This window comes from Sus scrofa, chromosome 8 (assembly GCF_054392235.1).
Source record: "Sus scrofa isolate SSC_HxYL_T2T_F1_AM1 chromosome 8, Sscrofa_HxYL_maternal_Yorkshire_Landrace_v2.0, whole genome shotgun sequence".
NCBI classification, from domain to species: domain Eukaryota; kingdom Metazoa; phylum Chordata; class Mammalia; order Artiodactyla; family Suidae; genus Sus; species Sus scrofa.
Window position 1 is genome coordinate 144,456,074 of NC_139390.1, and position 19,988 is coordinate 144,476,061.

At 43.6% G+C, this 19,988-nt stretch overlaps 1 protein-coding gene and 2 long non-coding RNA genes across 11 annotated transcripts in view; 1 reads left to right on the forward strand and 2 right to left on the reverse strand.

Moving 5' to 3' along the window:
* Nucleotides 1-19,988, reverse strand: part of LOC102167132 (uncharacterized) — a 659,279-nt gene that overhangs the window by 106,658 nt on the left and 532,633 nt on the right. The gene's annotated exons all lie outside the window — the stretch shown is intronic.
* LOC146401109 (uncharacterized) lies at nt 219-10,977 on the reverse strand. The gene is made up of 2 exons (XR_014811982.1): nt 5,796-10,977; nt 219-5,259 (listed from the first exon to the last, which is right to left on the reverse strand). It is a non-coding gene; the product is annotated as an uncharacterized LOC146401109 (long non-coding RNA).
* Nucleotides 3,391-17,445, forward strand: LOC146401110 (uncharacterized). Its single transcript, XM_084971116.1, has 4 exons — nt 3,391-3,662; nt 5,424-5,509; nt 7,273-7,342; nt 15,077-17,445. Exons 2-4 carry the CDS (start codon nt 5,481-5,483, stop codon nt 15,308-15,310), a joined length of 333 nt encoding a protein of 110 aa, XP_084827242.1. The 5' UTR covers nt 3,391-3,662; nt 5,424-5,480; the 3' UTR covers nt 15,311-17,445.

Below are 19,988 nucleotides of genomic sequence, written 5' to 3' on the forward strand. Positions count from 1 at the left end.
GTTTAGGATTTAATCCAGTTCAAGTTAATGTTTTGCATACGATGTGAAGTAAGGGTCCAACTTCATTCTTTTGCATGTGGGTATCCGATTTCCCAGCACCATACAGGATAGTAAAGAAACTATCCTTTATGCATTGTGTAGCCTTGGCACCCTTGTCAAGGACCATTTGGCCATATACATGAGGGTTTATTTCAGGGCTCTCTATTCTCTTCCATTGGTTTATTTGTTAATCTTTATGTTAGTACCATATAGTTTCAATTACTATAGCTTCACAATATGTTTTGAAAACAGGATGTGTGAGGTCTCAGGTATGCTTTTCCTTCTCAAGATTGCTTTGATAATTTGGGGTTCTTTGAGACATTGGCTATAGGAGTAGGGGGACTCTCACTTTTCATGCACAGATTTTCACAAAACTCTATCTTTTCTCCATAGCTATTCTACCCTCAGCTGAGTTGGGTGTTATTATGGTCAGGGTCCCTTCGGTTCAGCAGAGAGAAAATCCCCAGTCTTCCGATGTGATGAACGTAAGAATGGAAATGGGTGATAATTACTTTGCTGTTGGTAGATAGACAGGGTCTGGGGTCTCCAATGACAGTCTTCATTGTCTTGAGTTAAAAACTCAGTAAATGTTCACTGACTTTGTCTTTCAGCACTAGTAGACTCATTTCTGGACTGAGAAGCAGACAATTTAGACAAAAGAGTACAAGAACAGTTCAAGCAAAAAAGTTGATATTGTTGAAAATACAAGTTAAAGTTGTCAGATTCCTGAAATTTCTAATTGCAACCCTTTAGTGGTTGTGAATATAGGATTTCCTCCCCAAGTCATCTCTTTAGAGAAACATTATCAAATTTATCTCTATAATATTTAAAACTCTGCTGACATAAGTAGAATTATTAGAATCTTAAATGGATAGTCACTGAAGTGACCCTGCTTAGTTTTCATACATAGAATTCTAAATAGCTCTGCCAGTAGGATTAGAAATTTAAGAAATTCTTTAGGAGAACAATTTCATTTCCCTGAATAGCTCATTTTTCTTCTGGGGCTTTCATGTAGGCTATTTAGATGAATATTAAAAGTGTGAATGGAAATATTTTGTACCCACGATGCTACAGATTGGCATCTTCAAAAGACAAGCGATATTGCCAGGTCTATCACTAATCAAGTTTTATAATTTACAATCCGGGCGAACTATGGGCTGAGAACCACAGCAGTTGCGCTGAGCGTTTCTGGGAAGACACCATCATCCCAGCACCAATTATTAAAACCTCTTACACACATTAAAGCTATAAAGATTAAAAATATAGCACATTTGTCATTAAATATGGATGGCTTCATGTAATATGCATTATATACAAAAGCAATGTCCTGCCACTTGCGCTTTATCGCTACCCTACGGAAAATCCACGGACGCAGAGTCCCACATCAAAGCTCATTTTGGCAAAGCCAAGGAACAACTTTGTCATGCAAAATAAACACAGATGTTGCACACTCAGGCAACTGGCGAAGGGGAGCCGGCGCATCGGGGGGCAGGGCTCTGTAAAGAAACTGCCTCCTACACGCCCTGCGGCAGCCTTCCGTGCAGGCGGCAACCACGGTTTAAGAGGCCGGCTTCTTCCATTTTAAAAAAGCGCCTCTCCTGCCTAGAGCTGGGAACACGCCGAACTAGCCCTCTCGGCCTGCAGGAAGGACGAGCACACACACGGTGCGAGGGTGCGGGTCTGCGTGGTTTTGAGCCAAAGAGAACTCAGCTCCACATGCATCTTAAGCAGTGCCTTTGTCGTCAGTGATTTATTGATTTCCGTCTGCAGGTATAATATTCATGACCAAATTGATTATAAGAAGGTCTGAGGAAGGAAAAATTTCTAGCCCCTTCCACTGACCGACAGTTAATGCTGGAAGGTTCCAGCTGACCAGACAGCGATACTGAACTTCCCTTTGTTCCCTGCATTCTCAGCTAAGGGCACTAGAACATCTCCGCTAAACAAACATTCCTGGCACGCGAATGCGTTTCTCCCGGGAACAAAAACAGAGTTGGGAAAGATGAAGACCCGCGTTTGGGACTTCCGACACGTGGCCGGGAATTGCCCTGACATTCCGTGGTGACAGGCCTGTTTAAAATACCTGTGGAGACAGTTTCCTTGTCCCCACACTGTCCTGCAGGTGGGAAGGAAGAGAGAGGGTAGAACTGGACAGAGAAGGATGCGATTTGGGGCTCTTGTCAGTTTGGAAGTATAAACGTTGGTGAATACACCTCTGTCTTGAAATAGCTTTCATCTGAAATATACTAAACCCCTAGGAGGAGGCCCGTGTTGGATGGCAAGTTCTCCCTCTGTTCTGCCGGCAAATTGTCTTGGTTGTGATGGGAAATAAATCTTAGTAGTCATATTCTAATTAGTAGGAAAAATATTTAAAAAGCATTTTTAGCAAACAAGGAACCTCTTGAGGAAACCAGGAGTCTTGCCCATTGTCTTACATCATCTTATAATTTTAATTTGATTTCTTATTTTTAGTTAAGAAGCCCTCTAATATTATAATTTTATTTTACACTATAGGACCAGGAGCCAGTAACTAATGTGACTGTGCCTTACAAATCAGGCAATTTAAGGATCAGGTTCTAAGGGCGATTTATTAGGATACACGGTTATAATAGCCACCACAGTGTGCAAATATAATGAACCAAATGGGACATTTTTGGCTGTGCTTAATAAATCACCATCCTCATTAAAAAAAATCCCAACCCTCCAATTAAGGAAAACTGTTTTTCTTAAAATTCGATGAATAAATTTCCATCTTCCCTGATGTCTATCAGTTTCTTTGAAAACTTATAAGCAGTTGTTACACTAATTTTAGCAAATTGCTTCAATCCACTGAAATTTTATTTTTTTGAGTATTTATCAGGCATGGATTTGAAATCCTTATAGTTTTCTTTTTTTTTAATTTGGGGCTAAAATATTGTTTAATAATGGGAACATCCCCAAATAACAGTTTTCAAGATGCCCTCTCCATGGCCAAGTTACTGTCTCACTTACTATTAAAGTGCTACCTTTACCTTAAAGGAGCACATTAATATTTTCCTCCATTTATCTGTTTGGTAGCCTACTCCTGTCAGCCACTGGTCATCGTAAGAAAGCTCGGTAAATTTTGAATATTTTACTTTTCATTTAAGAAATGAGTAATTCATCTTTTAATTCCAAGAGCTGTTTATACTTTACCACAAGATAATCAGTGAATTTCTGTGAGCTAAAAAGGCTCATGATCTCTCCATTTTATTACAAGATGAGAAAAAAATATATTCCATCATATTCTAAATGTCTAATTCTGCAATAATAACTGTATTATGAAACACTCTGGCAGCTCTTCTGTTTCTCAATTCGACTTCTTTTCCGCAGGTTTTCTAAAAATGACGTAAGGAATGAAGTTCACAAGCGGCGCTCTTGATGAATGTCGTCCCGGAATTCCTTTTCCGATTCCATCTAGAAACTCCTCGGAGTTGAACTTCCAAAGCTGGACTTCCATCAAATACTGGGGTTGGAAATACATTGTTTTTATTTAAAAAGCCATCACTCTTAACATGCATCTCCTCCGACACAGCTTTTCTTCGGTGACTCGTGACAATGGTTATGGGTGTGTTTCGGCACTGAGGTAGAATCTGGAAAATACGGTAAGCTGACACAACACCTGTGGGCACCCGATTGTTGGGAAAGGCCGCCTGAAAGCAATGCCCTTTGCCTCTGTTCCTCACTGTCATGTCTTTTCTGTCTCTCTGGGCCTGGGACCGAGGGACTGTTGGGCGTGGGTCCTGAGGCTCTGCTGAGGTCCCGTCGGAAAGACTAGAGGAGCTGACAGAGCGTCCCTGCCCCTTCCTGCTGTGTCCCCCGCACGGGTCCCTTCCAGGGCCCGCAGCAGGGGCTGACGGCCCACCATGAGAGTGTGCCACAGCTCTGAGAACTGCAAGGGACCCCTGTGCCACCACATGAGCGCTGACGAATGCCACCACGGAAAGCTCAATGGCAGTGTGGGTTCCTGCGTCTTCCTTATATTGTTATACAGCAGGTGCTATTTCTACCTTCGCTTTTGCTAGTCAACGCCTACCAAGGTCCCTTCTTTACAGAGCCTCGGGAGGGTAAACATTTAAACTGGAACAGCCTGGAACAATGCTTTTTCTAGTCCATGTCAGGACTGGGTCGCACTACCCCAATATCTGCACCATAGACTTTGTCCCCAAGGGCATCAGATTGTAAGCACCTGGTTGGGAGGCCCTGGGTCTTAGCAAATTTGTGCCCTCATCGCTTGTCAGAGTAACTCCTTAGAGTAAGAGCTGAAATAGAAACTTCCCTGTTGTCCTATTTTAAGAAATGACCACGGCCACATCAACCACCATCCTGATCCGTCAACAGCTATCAACACGGAGTCAAGACCCTCCACCAGCAAAAACAGGACTCGCTGAAGTCTCAGATGACAGTTAATATTTTTCAGTGATGAAAGATTTTTTTTTTTTGTCATTTTAGGGCCGCACCCGCAGCCTATGGAAAGTCCCAGGCTAGGGGTCAAATCGGAGCTGTGGCTGCCAGCCTACACCACAGCCACAGCAATGTGGGATCGAGCCACCTCTCTGACCTACATCACAGCTCTCACAGCAATGCTGGATCTTTAACCCACTGAGTGAGGCCAGGGATGGAACCTGAGTCCTCACGGATCCTAGTCGGATTCTTTACCACTGAGCCATGATGGGAACGCCAAGGATTTTTAATTATGGTTCATACGCTGTTTTTTAAAAAAAGTATAATGATATCGCACACTTAACAGACTACAGTATAAACATGCTACATTTATATACACTGGGAAACCAAAATAATCTGTGTGACTTGCTTTATTGCAATATTCGCTTTATTGCCGTGTTCTGGAACCCAGCCCACAATATCTCCAAGGTAAGCCTATAAATCAACTTGGCTACATTTTTTTAATTATGGTTAGCACATTTAATTTTAGAAATTCCTCCCTAACCCCAAAACAAAAATATATGCCTTATTTTATTTTTTTTTTTTGTCTTTTTGTCTTTTTAGGGCCACACCCGTGGCATTATGGAGGGTCCCACGCTAGGAGTCTAATCAGAGCCACAGCTGCTGGCCTACACCAGAGCCACAGCAATGTCAAATATGAGCTGTGTCTGTGACCTACACTACAGCTCACAGCAATGCCAGATCCTTAACCCACTGAGCAAGGCCAGGGATCGAACCCGCAACCTCATGCTTCGTAGTCTGATTCATTTCCGCTGCACCACAACAGGAACTCCTTATATACTTTTATGTTGTCTTCTAAAGTTTAAAAATTTTTGCTTTTCACATTTAATTGTTCAAAATTATGTACAACTAATTATACTGTGTGAGGTAGGGATTCAACCAGATTTTTTTTTTTTGTATAGTTACTGATTGTTCCAGCACCATTTATTGAATATTCCTTGCCAGCACACTGATCTGCAATGCTTCTTCTAACCTTTATCAGTCACAGGTTTGTGTTTTTACAGCTTGTTTATAGGCTCTCCAATTATTTTAATTGGTTATTTTCTCTTTATTTCCATTGGTCAAACTGTTTTAATTTCTAGACCCTTCCCTAAACCTTGACATCTTGGAGGTAACCTCCCATTGTAATTTTCCTTCTCAGGAAAATTCTTGGCCTCTTTTTTTTTAAGTTGGTCGAATTTCCCCAAAACTCAGAGAGCATTGTGGTAATTACATTGAATTTGTACATTAATTTCCAGAAAACTGACATCTCTGTGATCTTGAATTTTCCTAACATGCATTTGGGATATTACCTCATTTATTATTTTATCTTTTAATGTCATCCACAAAAGTTTTATAATTTTCTGCATGCAAATCTCATCCATTTTTATTAGATTCCCCCCCATGTACCTTAAACATTTTATTCCATTGTAAAAGCTTTCTTTCTCATTACATTTTCTGTTTGTTGCTGGTATATATGCCAGTCACAGTAATAACTCTTATTTCTAAAAATTTATCAAAAAATTTATTTTTAGATTCTTGGGATTTTCTATATAATATCATCTGAGCATAAAACATAAACGTCATTCTATCCATTCCTCATATCTTAAATTTTTTGACATCATATTGAATATAATCTCAGGAGAATATGGACTGCAACTGGTGATCACGGTTAATTCCTACCTACTTTTACAGCAAAAATAGAAGGAAATGAGCATTTGTGAGTGGGAGCAGGGGCAGGAGCTCAGTTAGCGGCTATGGTAACAAGCAAGTCCAAACTGAAGTCTTCACCTCTGCCCAAAGCATAAACGCGTTCATCGCCAAGTCTCTTCTCGAACATTCTTTGATCCTTTCAGGAAAACCGAGACACATCTTTCCCTACGTGCTCATTAAGCTCATTAAGCTACGTACCCGCCAGCCTTGCAGCAGTTATGGCACTGAACCGAACTCGTGTGTTCACATGTTTAGTGGCCCAGATGCCATTAGCGCCTTTTAATTATTTCCATTTTCTCAGCCCACAAGCAATCTCTCCGTTGAAAGCGGCTGTCAGTGTGTCAGTTTGTCTATAAAGCACACTTTGAATCCGTCTGATTTCATCCTCGCCCTTACTTCTTTAGTCTAAGCCACCATTACCTCCCACCCGGCCTGGTCTGACAGCCTCCTAACCACTGTCCCCGCTCTACTCTTGGTCCGTCACAGTCTGTACTCCGTAGAGCAGTTTACTGAGCTGTTAAAATTATCAATGAAATCATGCCACTCCTTTGCCAGTGGCTTCCCATATGCTAGGAATAAAATTCAGACTTCTTATTGGGTTTAAAAAGGTCTAGGTTATTTGGCCTCTTTTTGCTGCATCCCAGGATTAGTGGCCTTCTTTTTGTTGCTTAAGCAAACCCATCTCAACCCATCATGACCTCAGAGAGGTCTTTACTCATAGAAAGAAATAACACAAATAATACATAAATGTACATGCCTACATAAGGAGGTAAATAATAACACAATTAACACAGTTAAATAGTAACCTAGGAGAAGAAATAACACAAAAAACAAATTCCAGGAATAGAGCAGCTCCATGTTAAAAATGCAGGCAATAATGACAACAACAGAAAACCTTCCAGAGACTACATAACCAAAGCAGAGGCCGAGCGAATAGCACACACGGGCAATGGTTATTGAACTTGAATTAAGCAGTTGTGGAGGGTGGTCTGGATTTCTCAAGTTTTAATTAGTTAATTTAAATTAATTTTAATTTTAATATCGGTGATTCCGCTGCAGACCGTCTGTGGAGAACCTCTGGAGTAACATCCCTTTAGGAGGTCAAAAGAAGAAGTCCGCCTGGAAGGAGGTACGTAGGACACGCTTCGTGGTAGAGAAGGGTTATAATCTGGACTTTACGGGGTGTTTGATTGGTACAGATGGTGTGAAGAAAAAGGAACAGCATTCAACATAGAAAGCCTAAGAGTAAAGACTTTCATAGCACAATGGCTTCTAGATCAATCAGAAAAATTATTAAGGTTATTCCAGTAATTTTTTCAAATTTAGGTTTTAAAGTTTCAGGAATACTCACATACTGTCATATAGCCTCAACCTACTGTGTAAACTGTTCACGTGCGCCCCAGAATGTATTCAATCACGTAATTAGCCCTTGTAAGAGAGTATCAGCTCAGCACTCTGAATTCACTTCCGTCAGATCAGTGAACAACTACGGTTTAAAAAATTGTGTTACTTTCTCTCTATTGAGGTCATAAAACTGCCCTGAGTCCCAGCACAGGTGGCCACTCTCTGCGTGCAATGCCCAGGCCCGTGGAGCGAGCAGGTATGTCACAGATCTGGGCTGATCGCTGACAGCGAGCACCTCCCTCACCTCCCGGCATCTGCCGGGGGACCGGCCGGAGTCAAAGACATCAGGAGGCAGGAAACACAAAGCAGCCCAATTAACAGTCCTTTCCCATTGAACCTGCACATTTATTTGGGAGCTGGGGCACCAATAAGGAGAAGTGCTTAATCTACTCTCGCTCAAATATGGTCTTGAATGATTTATTTGCTTGTTTTCTACAGATTTTATCACCTATTAATAACTCACTGGTTTGGGAGAAAGAGGCGCCTTCATTAACTTTCCCAGATGATCATTTTATGTCAGTACATTTTGTGGCTTTCTTATGAATCACAAATGAAGAACCTATAATTGAATAATTTTATGATTAACTAATATTAAGAGCTCAATCTTTTAATTTCCAACAAACACTTTATTTGTCATATTTCTGAGATTTATGGAAATTTCTTTAGGGATTTTTTTTTTGGGGGGGAATCAACCTGTTCAAATATGACCACAATGCTGTCTTTACAATATATGACGATTACCTATGTAGAAATCTACTGATTCCTAACTTAGAAATGGAATAACAAAAAGTAAAATGGAATATTTATGCTTAAGAATGGACATGGACATCCATCTATACCGTTGGTCATAATTTGTTTAATGAAGCTAGTTAATGACTTCATGGTATATGCTCTTTGGTTTAAAGTATTCTCTACAGCGGTATATGTAAGTTCTGGGAGGTATTAGCCTATACATCTCATTTGCATACTAGAGAACAGAAATATAATTGAGTTATTTATTTTGTCCCGGGGAATAGGATGAATGGAACAATTAGAATCCTTAAGATTGCAGCAGTACTAGGCTGTTTCATGAGGGCTGAGGGGGAGTATCCGCTATGCTACTAGTTACCAATGAAAATGGAAAAGCCTTTTTTAAAGAGAGAAATAAGAGTGACGGCCTCTGAGTACTGCCACTCGACTTTCCGAACAGCAGCATCTGGGAGCTAAAGTGTTAACACCTATAAGCTGTTCAACAAGGGAATATATACTGTTAAATATTGGGAGTTATTTAAAATGCCAGTGAGTATAATAGCAGTGCTCTGAAATAACCATTTCATCTGCCTACATTACTCTAAAATTAATGAATAATGAAGCGATGCCCTTCATATTCTCTTCCCTTTCCATCCCAAGATATATTGATCAGATGACATTTATTTAAGTTTGGGATAATGTATTAATTTCAAGATAATTATTCAATATACTTTTGTCACTGTTGATATGCTTCAATGTCATCCAGGGGCCGGGGGATGAATAAACTGTTATCTGACATTGCTGGACAGGGTGCTAGAAATAAATGCAGTTTTTCTCCTTGAGATTCACTGACTTGGGTTTTTATTTGGGGAGGGGCATGCCAAGGAGAAAGCTGAAGGTGGAGAGGGTGCGATGATGTGCCTGCAGCTTAAGCGGGGAAGGATATCTTAAAAGATGGTACTTGGAACAACGTGCTTCTCCATTGTTGCTGGGGTTGGGCTGATCCTCAGCAGAGCTGACAGAGCCCGTCCTTGGTGGATGCCACTGCAATATTAACACTCGTTTAGAGCAGATGTGGCTAAAAGCATGAAACATTGAACAAACAGCTGCCACAGATCCAGTGCCATTGCATAAGCACTTATGTTCTATTAATGCAGTGGATGGCTGAGGCCAGGAGGGCAGCCGTCATTCCCCACGGTTCTTTAGCAGATGTGGGCCAAGTGATGGCTCCTCGGAGAAGCCCTGCCCCGTTGAAGCCATCCCTCCGTCTCATGGAAAGACTCTCCTACAAAGGCACTACCCATAAAAAGGATGCGTCTGAGGTCGGTTCACACTCTGCCAAGCTCTTTTGCAGAGGTGCACCTCGGTATGGGTTCATTCCATTTTACTCCGCCCTACTTGGTTTGGATAGTGTGTCAACACTACAATGCTACCTCTTCCTCTTTTCCCACCTTGTGATGGTGGGTGTTCATCCATGATGCTTCTGTGCACAGGGTAGGTCAAGATCTTGGGCTTCAAACTTGCACGCCCAATTCAGTGGGTGCAGGCAGGTGCTCCTAAGTCTACCGCTGCCCATTGGAAACCTGTATGGCTTCCAAGTTTTCCCTCTATTCACTGGAACGAATCGAAACTTAGGGCTACTGAGCAAAGATGCCCAAGCCTATGGGTCATAACTACAATTTGTTCATGAAAAAAATCAAGTCTCCTGCTCACAGGCAATGCAGAAACTACGTGGTAGTATTGCAAATTTAAAGAGAAAAAGAGCAGGCGCCAATGCTCGCCTGTTCTCTCTGACGCTGATTTGTACTCTGCTGCCTCCCCTTCTCCACGCAGACTCTGGCCCCTTGGGTAATCAGTCCTTAACGAGCCGACACACTGATCTCCAGCAAGTGGGTAATTCCTTCAGGCGGAGTGGACGTGGGAGAGGTGCAGTTTGGGACTATCCGTTTAAGGACTCCCAGACAGCAGCGTTTCCTAGCCTTTCTGTGCTTTCGCACGTCACACCTTCCAAGGTCTCTACGCCAAGGTCAGGAGGAAGGAGGGGAAGGAAGGGGTGAATGAGAGAGGATGTGGGGCCATAACTGGAAAATGACATGGGAAAACAAGAAGCCTTTCATCTACTCATTCGCCTTTTGTGGGAGGACGCTGAGTGAGGCGGGCATACTGTGGGCCGGCACTACTGCAAGGATACAGTTAGGGTTATATTGACTAGGTCAATGATCACATCAAGCTTATTTTTAAATACAGAGCCACTAATGAAAGAAGCAAGAAAACAATAAATCAAACCAATAAATTAACTAGATCACATCAGATTTTGATAAGTGTTACAAAGACAACAAAACTGGATGATGAATTAAGAGAGTTCCAGGGGGCAGCACGTCACCATGGACGGAGAGCTCGGGGAAGACTGGTCTGAGGAGGAGCTATCTGAGAGCTGAGGGGGCACAGTGGGGGCAAGGGTCTCATGGCAGAAACCCCTTGGTCTGTTCTAGGAACGGGGAGAAGGTCTTTCAGCTGGCTGTGCTTGAAGCCTCTGCATCACAATGGAAATGCACCTTTTTGAATCGTGTCAAGGTGGGACTTGGGGGAAGAAGGGACGTAGAAGGGACTTAGCCTGTAACTTTGACCCTCGCAGCCAGTGAGTCCCCTGAGGGTCCCTGAACAGCAGGAGGCCACCTGGCTCTGGGGTGCAGTCACCATGACCCTCCAGACCCCAGGCCGCTCGCTCAGGGACACGCCACCCAGAGGGAAAGAGGCCGCTACATACGCCTATCTCCGCTCTGCCACGGTCTGCTTTCTGCCCTCCTGGCACCAGAGTCCGTATTTTCAAATAGGAAGGACGATGTAGGACTTTACCGTGAGTCCAGCAAAGGGCAGGAGAGAGCTGAGTGATGCCTCTGAGTTTGCCCAGATGCCTCAGAACTGAGTGGCACGAGATGAGCTGAGAATGGCACCAAAGGGAAAGTCGGCTCAAAATGTTCTATATTTTTTTTAAACGTTAACATGAAACAAATCCAAAGCCAGGAAGCCACAGTTCTAAACAAGCTGTGCTAGATGCTGCTTGGAAACAGCCAGCAGACACGGAGATGTGTGAAATGACTCTGTCATGTTGAAATGTTCACCGCTCTTGAGAGGGAGGAAAGACTGAAGCCTACCTTCCTTGCAAGTATGGAATAAAAGCATGAGGAAGCCCTGCATCAGCAAGTTGACACGGATTCACAGCGAAGGAAAGAAAGGGGTAACGTGTTAGCCAAACTATAAAATCCCACACGGACCCGGAAGAGAAGCCGAGGTGTGGTGAGGGAGGGGCCCTGGGGAAGGCGGTGGGAAGGGCAGTGGGCCCAGAGCCAGGTGCCCACCCTTGCACATCACTTGCTTAGTGCAGTGTTTTAGAGACAATGCATCTTAAATCTACGCTTGAACTGAAAACGCCGCCTGCTATTCGTGGCTTTACTTTCGGAACTGCAGAATCAAAAAGTTCTTGATGAATTAGCCCATCCTGTGATTTTCAAATTGCCTTTTCCTGAGTCCTAGGGCTTCAGTGAGAGCACATCAAGTGTTTACCTCCTGAGAGTCGGAGTCGGGGGGTACGAGGGTGACAAAAAGCTGTCTGCCCCCCACCCCATTTCTACTGGTCCTGCTTTTCAAGGAGCCGTAAAAGTAAGCATTGGCTTTGTAAAGACAGAAGGAGGGAAGGACGTTTTAACCACGGCAGTGTGATCTGTTTCTTCTTTGGGATGAATTTGACTTGTTGGATTTTCATGATGGTTCCACAGCACGGACAGAAATTTAAATGGAATCTGAGTGGACTGAGCAGCGTTTGTAGGCTCTTTACAAGACTCCCTTCTCTACTTTTAAAGCCTGTCACAACCTGTCTCGTTCACGATACCCGATAGAGTTCCTGGCATATGACGGCATCTCAGGGGTTGGGCTGGTATGGTCATCATCGCTCTGTGGCAGATGAAATCCTGGGCTCGCAGGACGAAACCTTTGGTGCCCAGCCTCACCCATGCTGAGGTCGAGCCAAGTGTACCCTTCTCCATGTGGCCTCCTGGCCTAGGAGGCGTCCAGACACCCACTAATCTGGCTGCTAATTCTTTCATTAGTCTTGCTCTGGCGACAACACTGCAATGCCCTTGAAAGCACAGACTTAGTCTTGGATTTTTAAAGATGTATTTATTGAACATGGAAGTACTAGCACAGCGCTGAGCTCACCACAGGCAAGCCAGAAAGATCTGTGGATTGCCAGGCCTTCCTCGTTTCAGAAACATTTCAACTTAGAGAAAATCATTCCAACTCGGAAAACATCCCTTGTAATGTCTGCTTTCTGTAGCGTCATTGCTCTCGAAAGGATTTAGGGCAAACTTTAGAATAAACTTTTTTCACTTCTCTAGCACATATGTAATGCTATTCTAGATCAAAAGGAAAAGAGGTCTGGATTTTGCTGTTTTTCAGTTTTGTCACCGGAAGTGAACAGAATATGGACACAAACACACCGGCATCAGAGTCTTACCTACTCCGTCAACGGATACGTGGACTTGAGGGTGAAAATGCCATTCAGAATCCCTAGATTCCCATCTCAACTCTGCTTCCAATTTTGCATGACTCTAATTCCAAAACACTGCATCTACCCTTTACCGTTTCTAATTTGTCAAGTGGTTGGATGGCACTTCCTCATCGACTTGTCTGATTTAGAGGCCGGCTGTCAGGTGCATTTACTGCCTTGGAGAAGTGTACTATATAAATACCAGAGGTCGTTGTTATTGCGTCTCCAAGACACTCTTCCAAGAAATGTAATTCCCTGGCCCAAATGTAAGTTAAAGGCTACAGCATACGCTTTGCTTGGAGCATTGATGACTCTGGTAAAATCGCCACCTGGCTCACAAGCCCGATGAGAAATGTACGGGGGGCTCTGATGTCATTTATAACAATGCCTATACATTGGATAACAAGGCCAGAGCTGGCTCCCACCTCTGTTGGCTGTCTTAACTGCTGGAAAGATGAGTCTGCCTTCCGAGCTGCTGTTGGCCGTTGCCACCTGCTGGCTTTGGCACACCATTCCCCTGGCTCCCCTCCTGGTGCTGTCCTGGCAGCTTCCCCAAACTGCCAACTTGGAGCCAGGGAGCGCAGGGATGTCTGGAGCTTGGTTTCCCATTGCTGAGGCTGCATCATGCAAACTGGCTGACAGTGGGGCCTCTTGGTGCTCTCCAGGGTCAGTGTGTTGACTGCTATGGTGACCAGCTGGCTAGCAGCAGCCGTCATTGGAAACTGCCCCTGAGAACGTCACATCCTGGCAAGGGAAGGCTACCGAGGGAGCAAGCCTTCATCAGAGAAAATAAACAGTGCTTTACGAGGTGGATGTGGGCATTTTCTATCCAGCCTGGATTCATTTTAGGCATTCAAAACTTTTCTTGCAGTTGCATTTAAACATTTATATTTTCATCTTGCGACTCTTCACTCCATCGGTTTTACTTTTAAAGTTCTTGCCTAGAACTGAGAAGTTCCCATTTAGCACAGGAGGGGTCAAAGCCTCTCTGAGGTCACAATGGTGTCTGGTGGCAGAGTCATAATGAAACATCAGGGTGCTTCGCTTGTCTAGTGCTTTAAATACTGATGAGTTGTTTATGAATTTAATCATCTGCATGATAAGCAAAAGGTTTGGCGTGCATTGTCAATATACTGAGCAACCCCCTCGAATAAGGGTGGAGTCATTTATGAGCTACTGTCCAAATCAGGCTGTAAAAGGCCCAGTTGGAGTCATAGCTGACTCTGCACTGCTAATGCCCAGTACAAACAGACTCATAATCACAAACTGAGTATTCCGGGAGTGTGATCTGATCGTGCTCTGAGACCGAGGTTTTCTGAGGAGTTTTAAAATGTAGATTTTTATTCGTATTCCGATATGGTGAGGTTAACAGTTGAGGAGACACCTACCTTTGAAAAGATACCCTGCTATATTCATAGATCCCAGGAGGAGGGGGTGTGCCTTGCTGTGGGGCCACGCAGGGAAGCACCAGGGTCCATCAGGAAGCAGGGGGAGAGGAGGAGAGTGAGGGCAAAAGCCTTGACTCTGGTTTTCATAGGAAGAAACAGGCGAGGCAGGGGGAGTGGGCTTAGGATTTGCGAGTTGAAAGTCAGCAGGCTCTGGGACATAGGAGCTGTCCCTAGTTGTGTGGAACTAGGGGTGTGGAACTAGGGGTGATTAGGGCAGAGGCACAGTGGCCTGAGCCCAGTGAGGAAGTGGTTGGGTTGATGGGCTGAGGATAGGATGGTTTGACATGAAAAACATGCTCCCAAGCATGTTGCTTGCTATCTCTAGGAAGCAGCTGTCCCTGGGCAGGGCAGCAAGGCCCCAGATGTGAAAGCATTGAGAATACACAATAGGAGTTCCCATTGTGGCTCAGTGGGCATGAACCTGACTAATACCCATGAAGATTCAGGTTTGATCCCTGATCCTCAGTGGGTTAAGGATCCAGTGTTGCTGTGGCTGTGGTGTAGGCCAGCAGTTACAGCTCCAAATCTACCCCTAACCTGGGAACTTCCATATGCCACAGGTGCAGCCATTAAAAACAAACAAACAAACAAACAAAAAGAATTAAGAATAGAAAGACAGCCTGACACGGAGTTAGCCAGCATGCACAATATTGTGCTGCAGTGAGTTTACTGCAGCAGAGTTGTAGGTTATTTGTTCTTTATACTGTCTTTACTGAAGAAATGTCAAATCAAATAGGCTTTCAGATTTTCTAACTGCTTGCGGTACAACGAGGAAGGGCCCAGGGACCCGGGACACTCAAATCTGCCAGCTACAATTACGATGCAGGTGCGTGCAGACAGAGGAAAAAACCAAGAGAAGAAAAGAAAGGAAACCTCGTCAGAAACATTACCACGCTCGGTGGAAACGCTGCGGATCGTGGCGGCTGGTCCGCTGAGTAACCCCCTGCTGATGAGGGAAGAGACCTACTAGGAACGATTAGAAACGCACCACATTCTCATTTTGCTCTGTTTTGCTTTGCTGTGTGGCAGGGAGCAGGGAGCTTTGATGTGGACCTGAGATCATTTGACTGGTAAGCAACAGGCCGTGGTGACAACTCTGGAGGGATAATGACCTGGGTGGGGCACTTCAGATCCCTGTGGTACTGGGTCGGCTTCGCTGGGTCTAAGTTTCTTTACCACTAATGCTACCTGGAAAGGATAATAGTACCTCGAGTCAGAGCTCAAAAAACTGTCACCTTTGAGTAAGCCAAATCCCGTTCAGAAGAGCCAGAGTAAGATCTGATCAACGTTGTAGCCGCCTATGGGTCTCCCTCCTATTTCACACCCTTATTAACGAATAGCGTGATTTCGTTTTCATTCCATTCCTGTCATGTTGACGCTACGCCATTTCTGGTTTTTCCACCAAAACTGATTCTGAAGCAAGGGTAGTCTGAGCATGCAAAGCATTACAGGAAGGGCACAAGGAGACTGAAAAGCAGAGACCTGCTACCAGGGAAGGTTAACGCTGCAAGAAGCTGGTCTCGTCTCAATGACACCTTGGGTTCCGAATTTTTCTTTTACTTACATATAATAGTTGAGACATATTTATAATCTTTTCTTTTTTGAACCTGTGTAGGTCATAGGAGAGAATTTTTAAAATGTTCTTTAGGAGAAAGAAAAAAAATAAATTACCCATAGTATTTAGTTCTGTTTTCATATTTTCCCATTGTATTTTTTCTACATCCATATTTTAAAAATGTAATGGTTGCTCACATGATACAGATAATCCTCATGTTTTTACTTGACACTCTATTGTAGCTATTGCATAGTGTATCGTTTTCAGTATTGAAGTAATTTTTCCTTAAACACTTTTCAGGTTATGCTAACAATTATCGAGACAACTGAGAAAATATGACTGTAGGACAAAAGTCTCAAACTCATGGTCATGGACTAGAGCACCCTGGGGACACACTGGGAGGGAGGCCAACTTTAAAACGCAAACCAACCTTTAAAAGTCAAAGAAGTTTACTTAAAATTAGGGATTTCTTCTTTTCTCAAAAACTTGGGCCTGGCAATATTGCATCTGATTTTCTTTCCTGTGTAAAAATCTTTGGAAATAGAGTAGGTTCCCCTTTCTGCTTGGAATGAGCTTTTCAGACTTCTAGCTCTGCAATCTCCCAATCCCTGTGGCTGCCATTCGCTTAACTGCAGTGGAGACTAAGAAGACAGAGAGAGGACTCAAGCGGGTGCATATGCTTGAGCTAGACGCCACTCCGGCCACAGCAGACTAAGGATCTAAGGCAGTGATACAGCCACGCTACGCAGGTGCCGGAATGGTGGTGGAAGTGAAACTGGACAACTCACTGGGCATGGTAAGGTGAAGGAGATTAAAAGACACAACATCTGAGTCTGGTTAAAGAGGCTGGTGGGGGAAGGTGACAAGTTTGGCTTTTTATCTACGGATTTTTCTTCCCTGAAATCCAACCCCCCCTTTCTTCCCCGGAGGAATCTAAATGTATAAATTATTACTATTTGTTTTCATGAACTATGTTGCTTCCTGAGGCAAAAATGACCCCTGAGAATGGCCAGAAGCATCTCTGATTTCTCTTTCTGGTGCTGAGCTGAGAGCAGAGGAAGGACCAAACTACAGCTGACCACGTCGAGCCGCTGTTGACCGAGCTGACTGGTCAAGGGGAAGCGGCCCACGTTACTCTTCACGGCCTGATCACGTTTGGATACTGAGCCAAGTTATTCTGTCTGAAGGAGAAGAGACTCAAGACTGCATCGCAGGAGGGATTATTAGAATAGTTAGAACATGAGCATGTTCGACGCGATGACTGCTGTCAAGAATCCGAGGGAGTATCTGGAGTTCCCGTCGTGGCTCAGCAGTGGTGAACCTGACTGGTGTCTGTGGGGATGCGGGTCCAGTCCTTGGCCTCGCTCAGGGGGATAAGGATCCAATGCTGCCCGGGAGCTGTGGTGTAGGTTGCGACGCAGCTCCGATCCCGTGTTGCTGTGGCTGTGGTGTAGGCCGGCAGCTACGGCTCCGACGGATGCCTAGCCCAGGAACTTCCATGTGCAGTGGGTGCGGCCCTAAAAATAAAATTTAAAAAGAAAAAAAAAAAAGAATTTAAGGGTGTATTTGTATTAAAAAAATAATTTCCTATGGATATTCTTGAAGTATGACATTAGGAATGATAAGTAGAAATGCATTTTGGCAGGTTTGAGAATACCTACAACAAAGAGTCATCTGAAAAGTAGAAGTGGTCAAAAACAGAAAAGTCTTTCTCCGGGCAAGTTTGCTTCCTTCAGCAGAGGAGACACTGGTGAAACAGCCACAAGACACTTGCAGGAAAATGACTTGTCAGGGAGCTGGGAGGGGCTGCAAGCACGACTAAATGGCCTCTAAAATCTTAGTGCTACCAGATTCCATAAACCAGAGCATCCCACGAGCCACTCGAGAGACTCTTAAACTGACGGATGGCAGTCACAACTCTGAGCCACAACGTGCCTGTCTGGTGGAGCCAAGAACTTGAGAGTCATCTTCTATCTCCTACTCGGATCTGCACTGGTTGCCAAACTGCCGGGGAGTAAAAGACTCCGCGTTATCTTGATAGACGAGTTGGAGAATCCTACACAGCTGTGTTGTGGAAATGTTCTCCTCTTCCCTCGTGATAACATTGAGTCATAAAAGAGAGAAATGAACATTTATTTGCCAACTCCACCTGTCTGTTGGGCCCGCCATGTCTATATCAGCAGCAAGGGAGTTTGCCTATCGTGCTGAAATTTTTATCAGTAGGAGAGGAGCAACTGTTCTTCGCCTTAAATTGTGGTTAAAGCCAGTGCCTTTTTCTTTCATCCGAAACTAGATGATGAAAACTGAGACGTGGAAGACATCTTTGTCAACGTTTATGTTTAAAGTGAGCGGAGTCACAAAATCGCAAAACTTCGACTTCGCATTTAAAAATTCGGAACTAGGGTGAAAATTACCTTTGTTCTGAATTCAGTCTGAATAGAAGAAACAGTCTTTATTTAGAAAAGAGGAAGGGAAAAAAGAATTTATTTGTGTTTCTAGCCCAGAGCAAGACCAAATGCAGGGGAAAAAGGAGGGAATGAAAATTCAAGGGGAACAGTACTTTCTTGAAACCCAAAGTTCCGGGGTTTCTCCTTTTCTCAGGTTTCTTGGTCAGTCCGTTATTTCTTAAATCACTGCAATGACACATCCCTTCCCTTCCCAAAGAGGGTTAATTTCAGAGTTGAGTGGGAAGTGGGTTTTCAATCTAACCAGACTAACTGATGCGCTAACTGAGGTGTCTGTTTTCTTTTTATTTATTTGCAATTGCATCATTGTTCCCCTTACATTTTTAGGACCAGATACTTGTTCGGCGGATTCCTTTAAAAAACTGAACCTGCCATGTGACCTCTGACCCACACTTTCAAGTTGAAATACGGGGATGGCCTAGTGCATACAATGTGTGCTGTCCTGTTTTCAAGAATAATGTGAAGACCAAACAGAAATAATCAATAACAAAAACAAAACAGGTTCTCCCGACCAGAAGAACAAATCAGATCTGGCATCTGTACCCACCACCTTCAGTATTTGATTGATAACTGTGATTTGCTGACTCTCTCAATTACTCCGGTTTCATTACAGACTGAGAAATATGCCAAGCCCTCATTTGGCTTTTATTATCTTTCTAGCTTGTGCTTGCATAAAATGCCCCAAATTGGCATTTCAGGGAAAGGATAGGTAAATTAACTATAGCCAAAATAAAACAAAAACCTGTCTTCAATGTGATCCTGCAATCAGTATCAAACCACATTATTGCCAAAAACCATGTAGAAATGCACACTTATCATTCAGGGTACTGCAAAGCAGCATATAACTTGTCCTAAATTCTTCCAATGTGCGGCTCCTGTGCACATCTGGCTTTCCTTTCACTGTGCTAATAAGATCCTCTTTCTGGTCTCAGGTGAACAGAACCATTTTCCAGTCCCTTGTAACCACCTCCTTCCTTGGCATCTACTTGGTCGCTGATGCACACAGGATATGCTTTTGTAATGCCCTTGAACTGAAGGGGCAAATGGAATATGATGCCAGCAGTGTTTGAGTATTTTAATTACATAAACTTTGAAAACAGCAAAAAGGACAAATTTTGTCCCTTTTTTTCTGGATGGTAAATATTAGAACCTTGAACAGTTTCCCATAGCATCCTTAAGAGTGGGAATGGCAAAGGCTGCTGGACTTTGAACTAGCAGCTCGGGAAACGCCGGAGCCGCCTCGACAAGTTCAAAATAAAACTTTCTATCTCTGGTCACTAAATGCTAGGGGCAATCTTCAGATAGATTAACCTCTACTCTAGAGTTAGCCTCTCTAGTATTTACTATCTTTGTTCATATTTTGTTAGATAACCTTAGCCAGAAAGGCAGCTTCTGCCTTTTCTTTGATTTGTAGCGTCTACAGTCACCAACAGGACGGTGGTGGATTTGTTACAATCCAGATGTACACCAGAAAATCAACATTTAAATGGTGCCACATGTACACAATAGCATTTTGCATTCAATTTTAGTTGAATGCAGATTTAAAAACTCCAGGAAAAGAAAAGGCGGTGCCCCCTCTTGAATACTCTTTCCAACCCGGGTGTCAGTATTTTTGTTGACATTCCTCT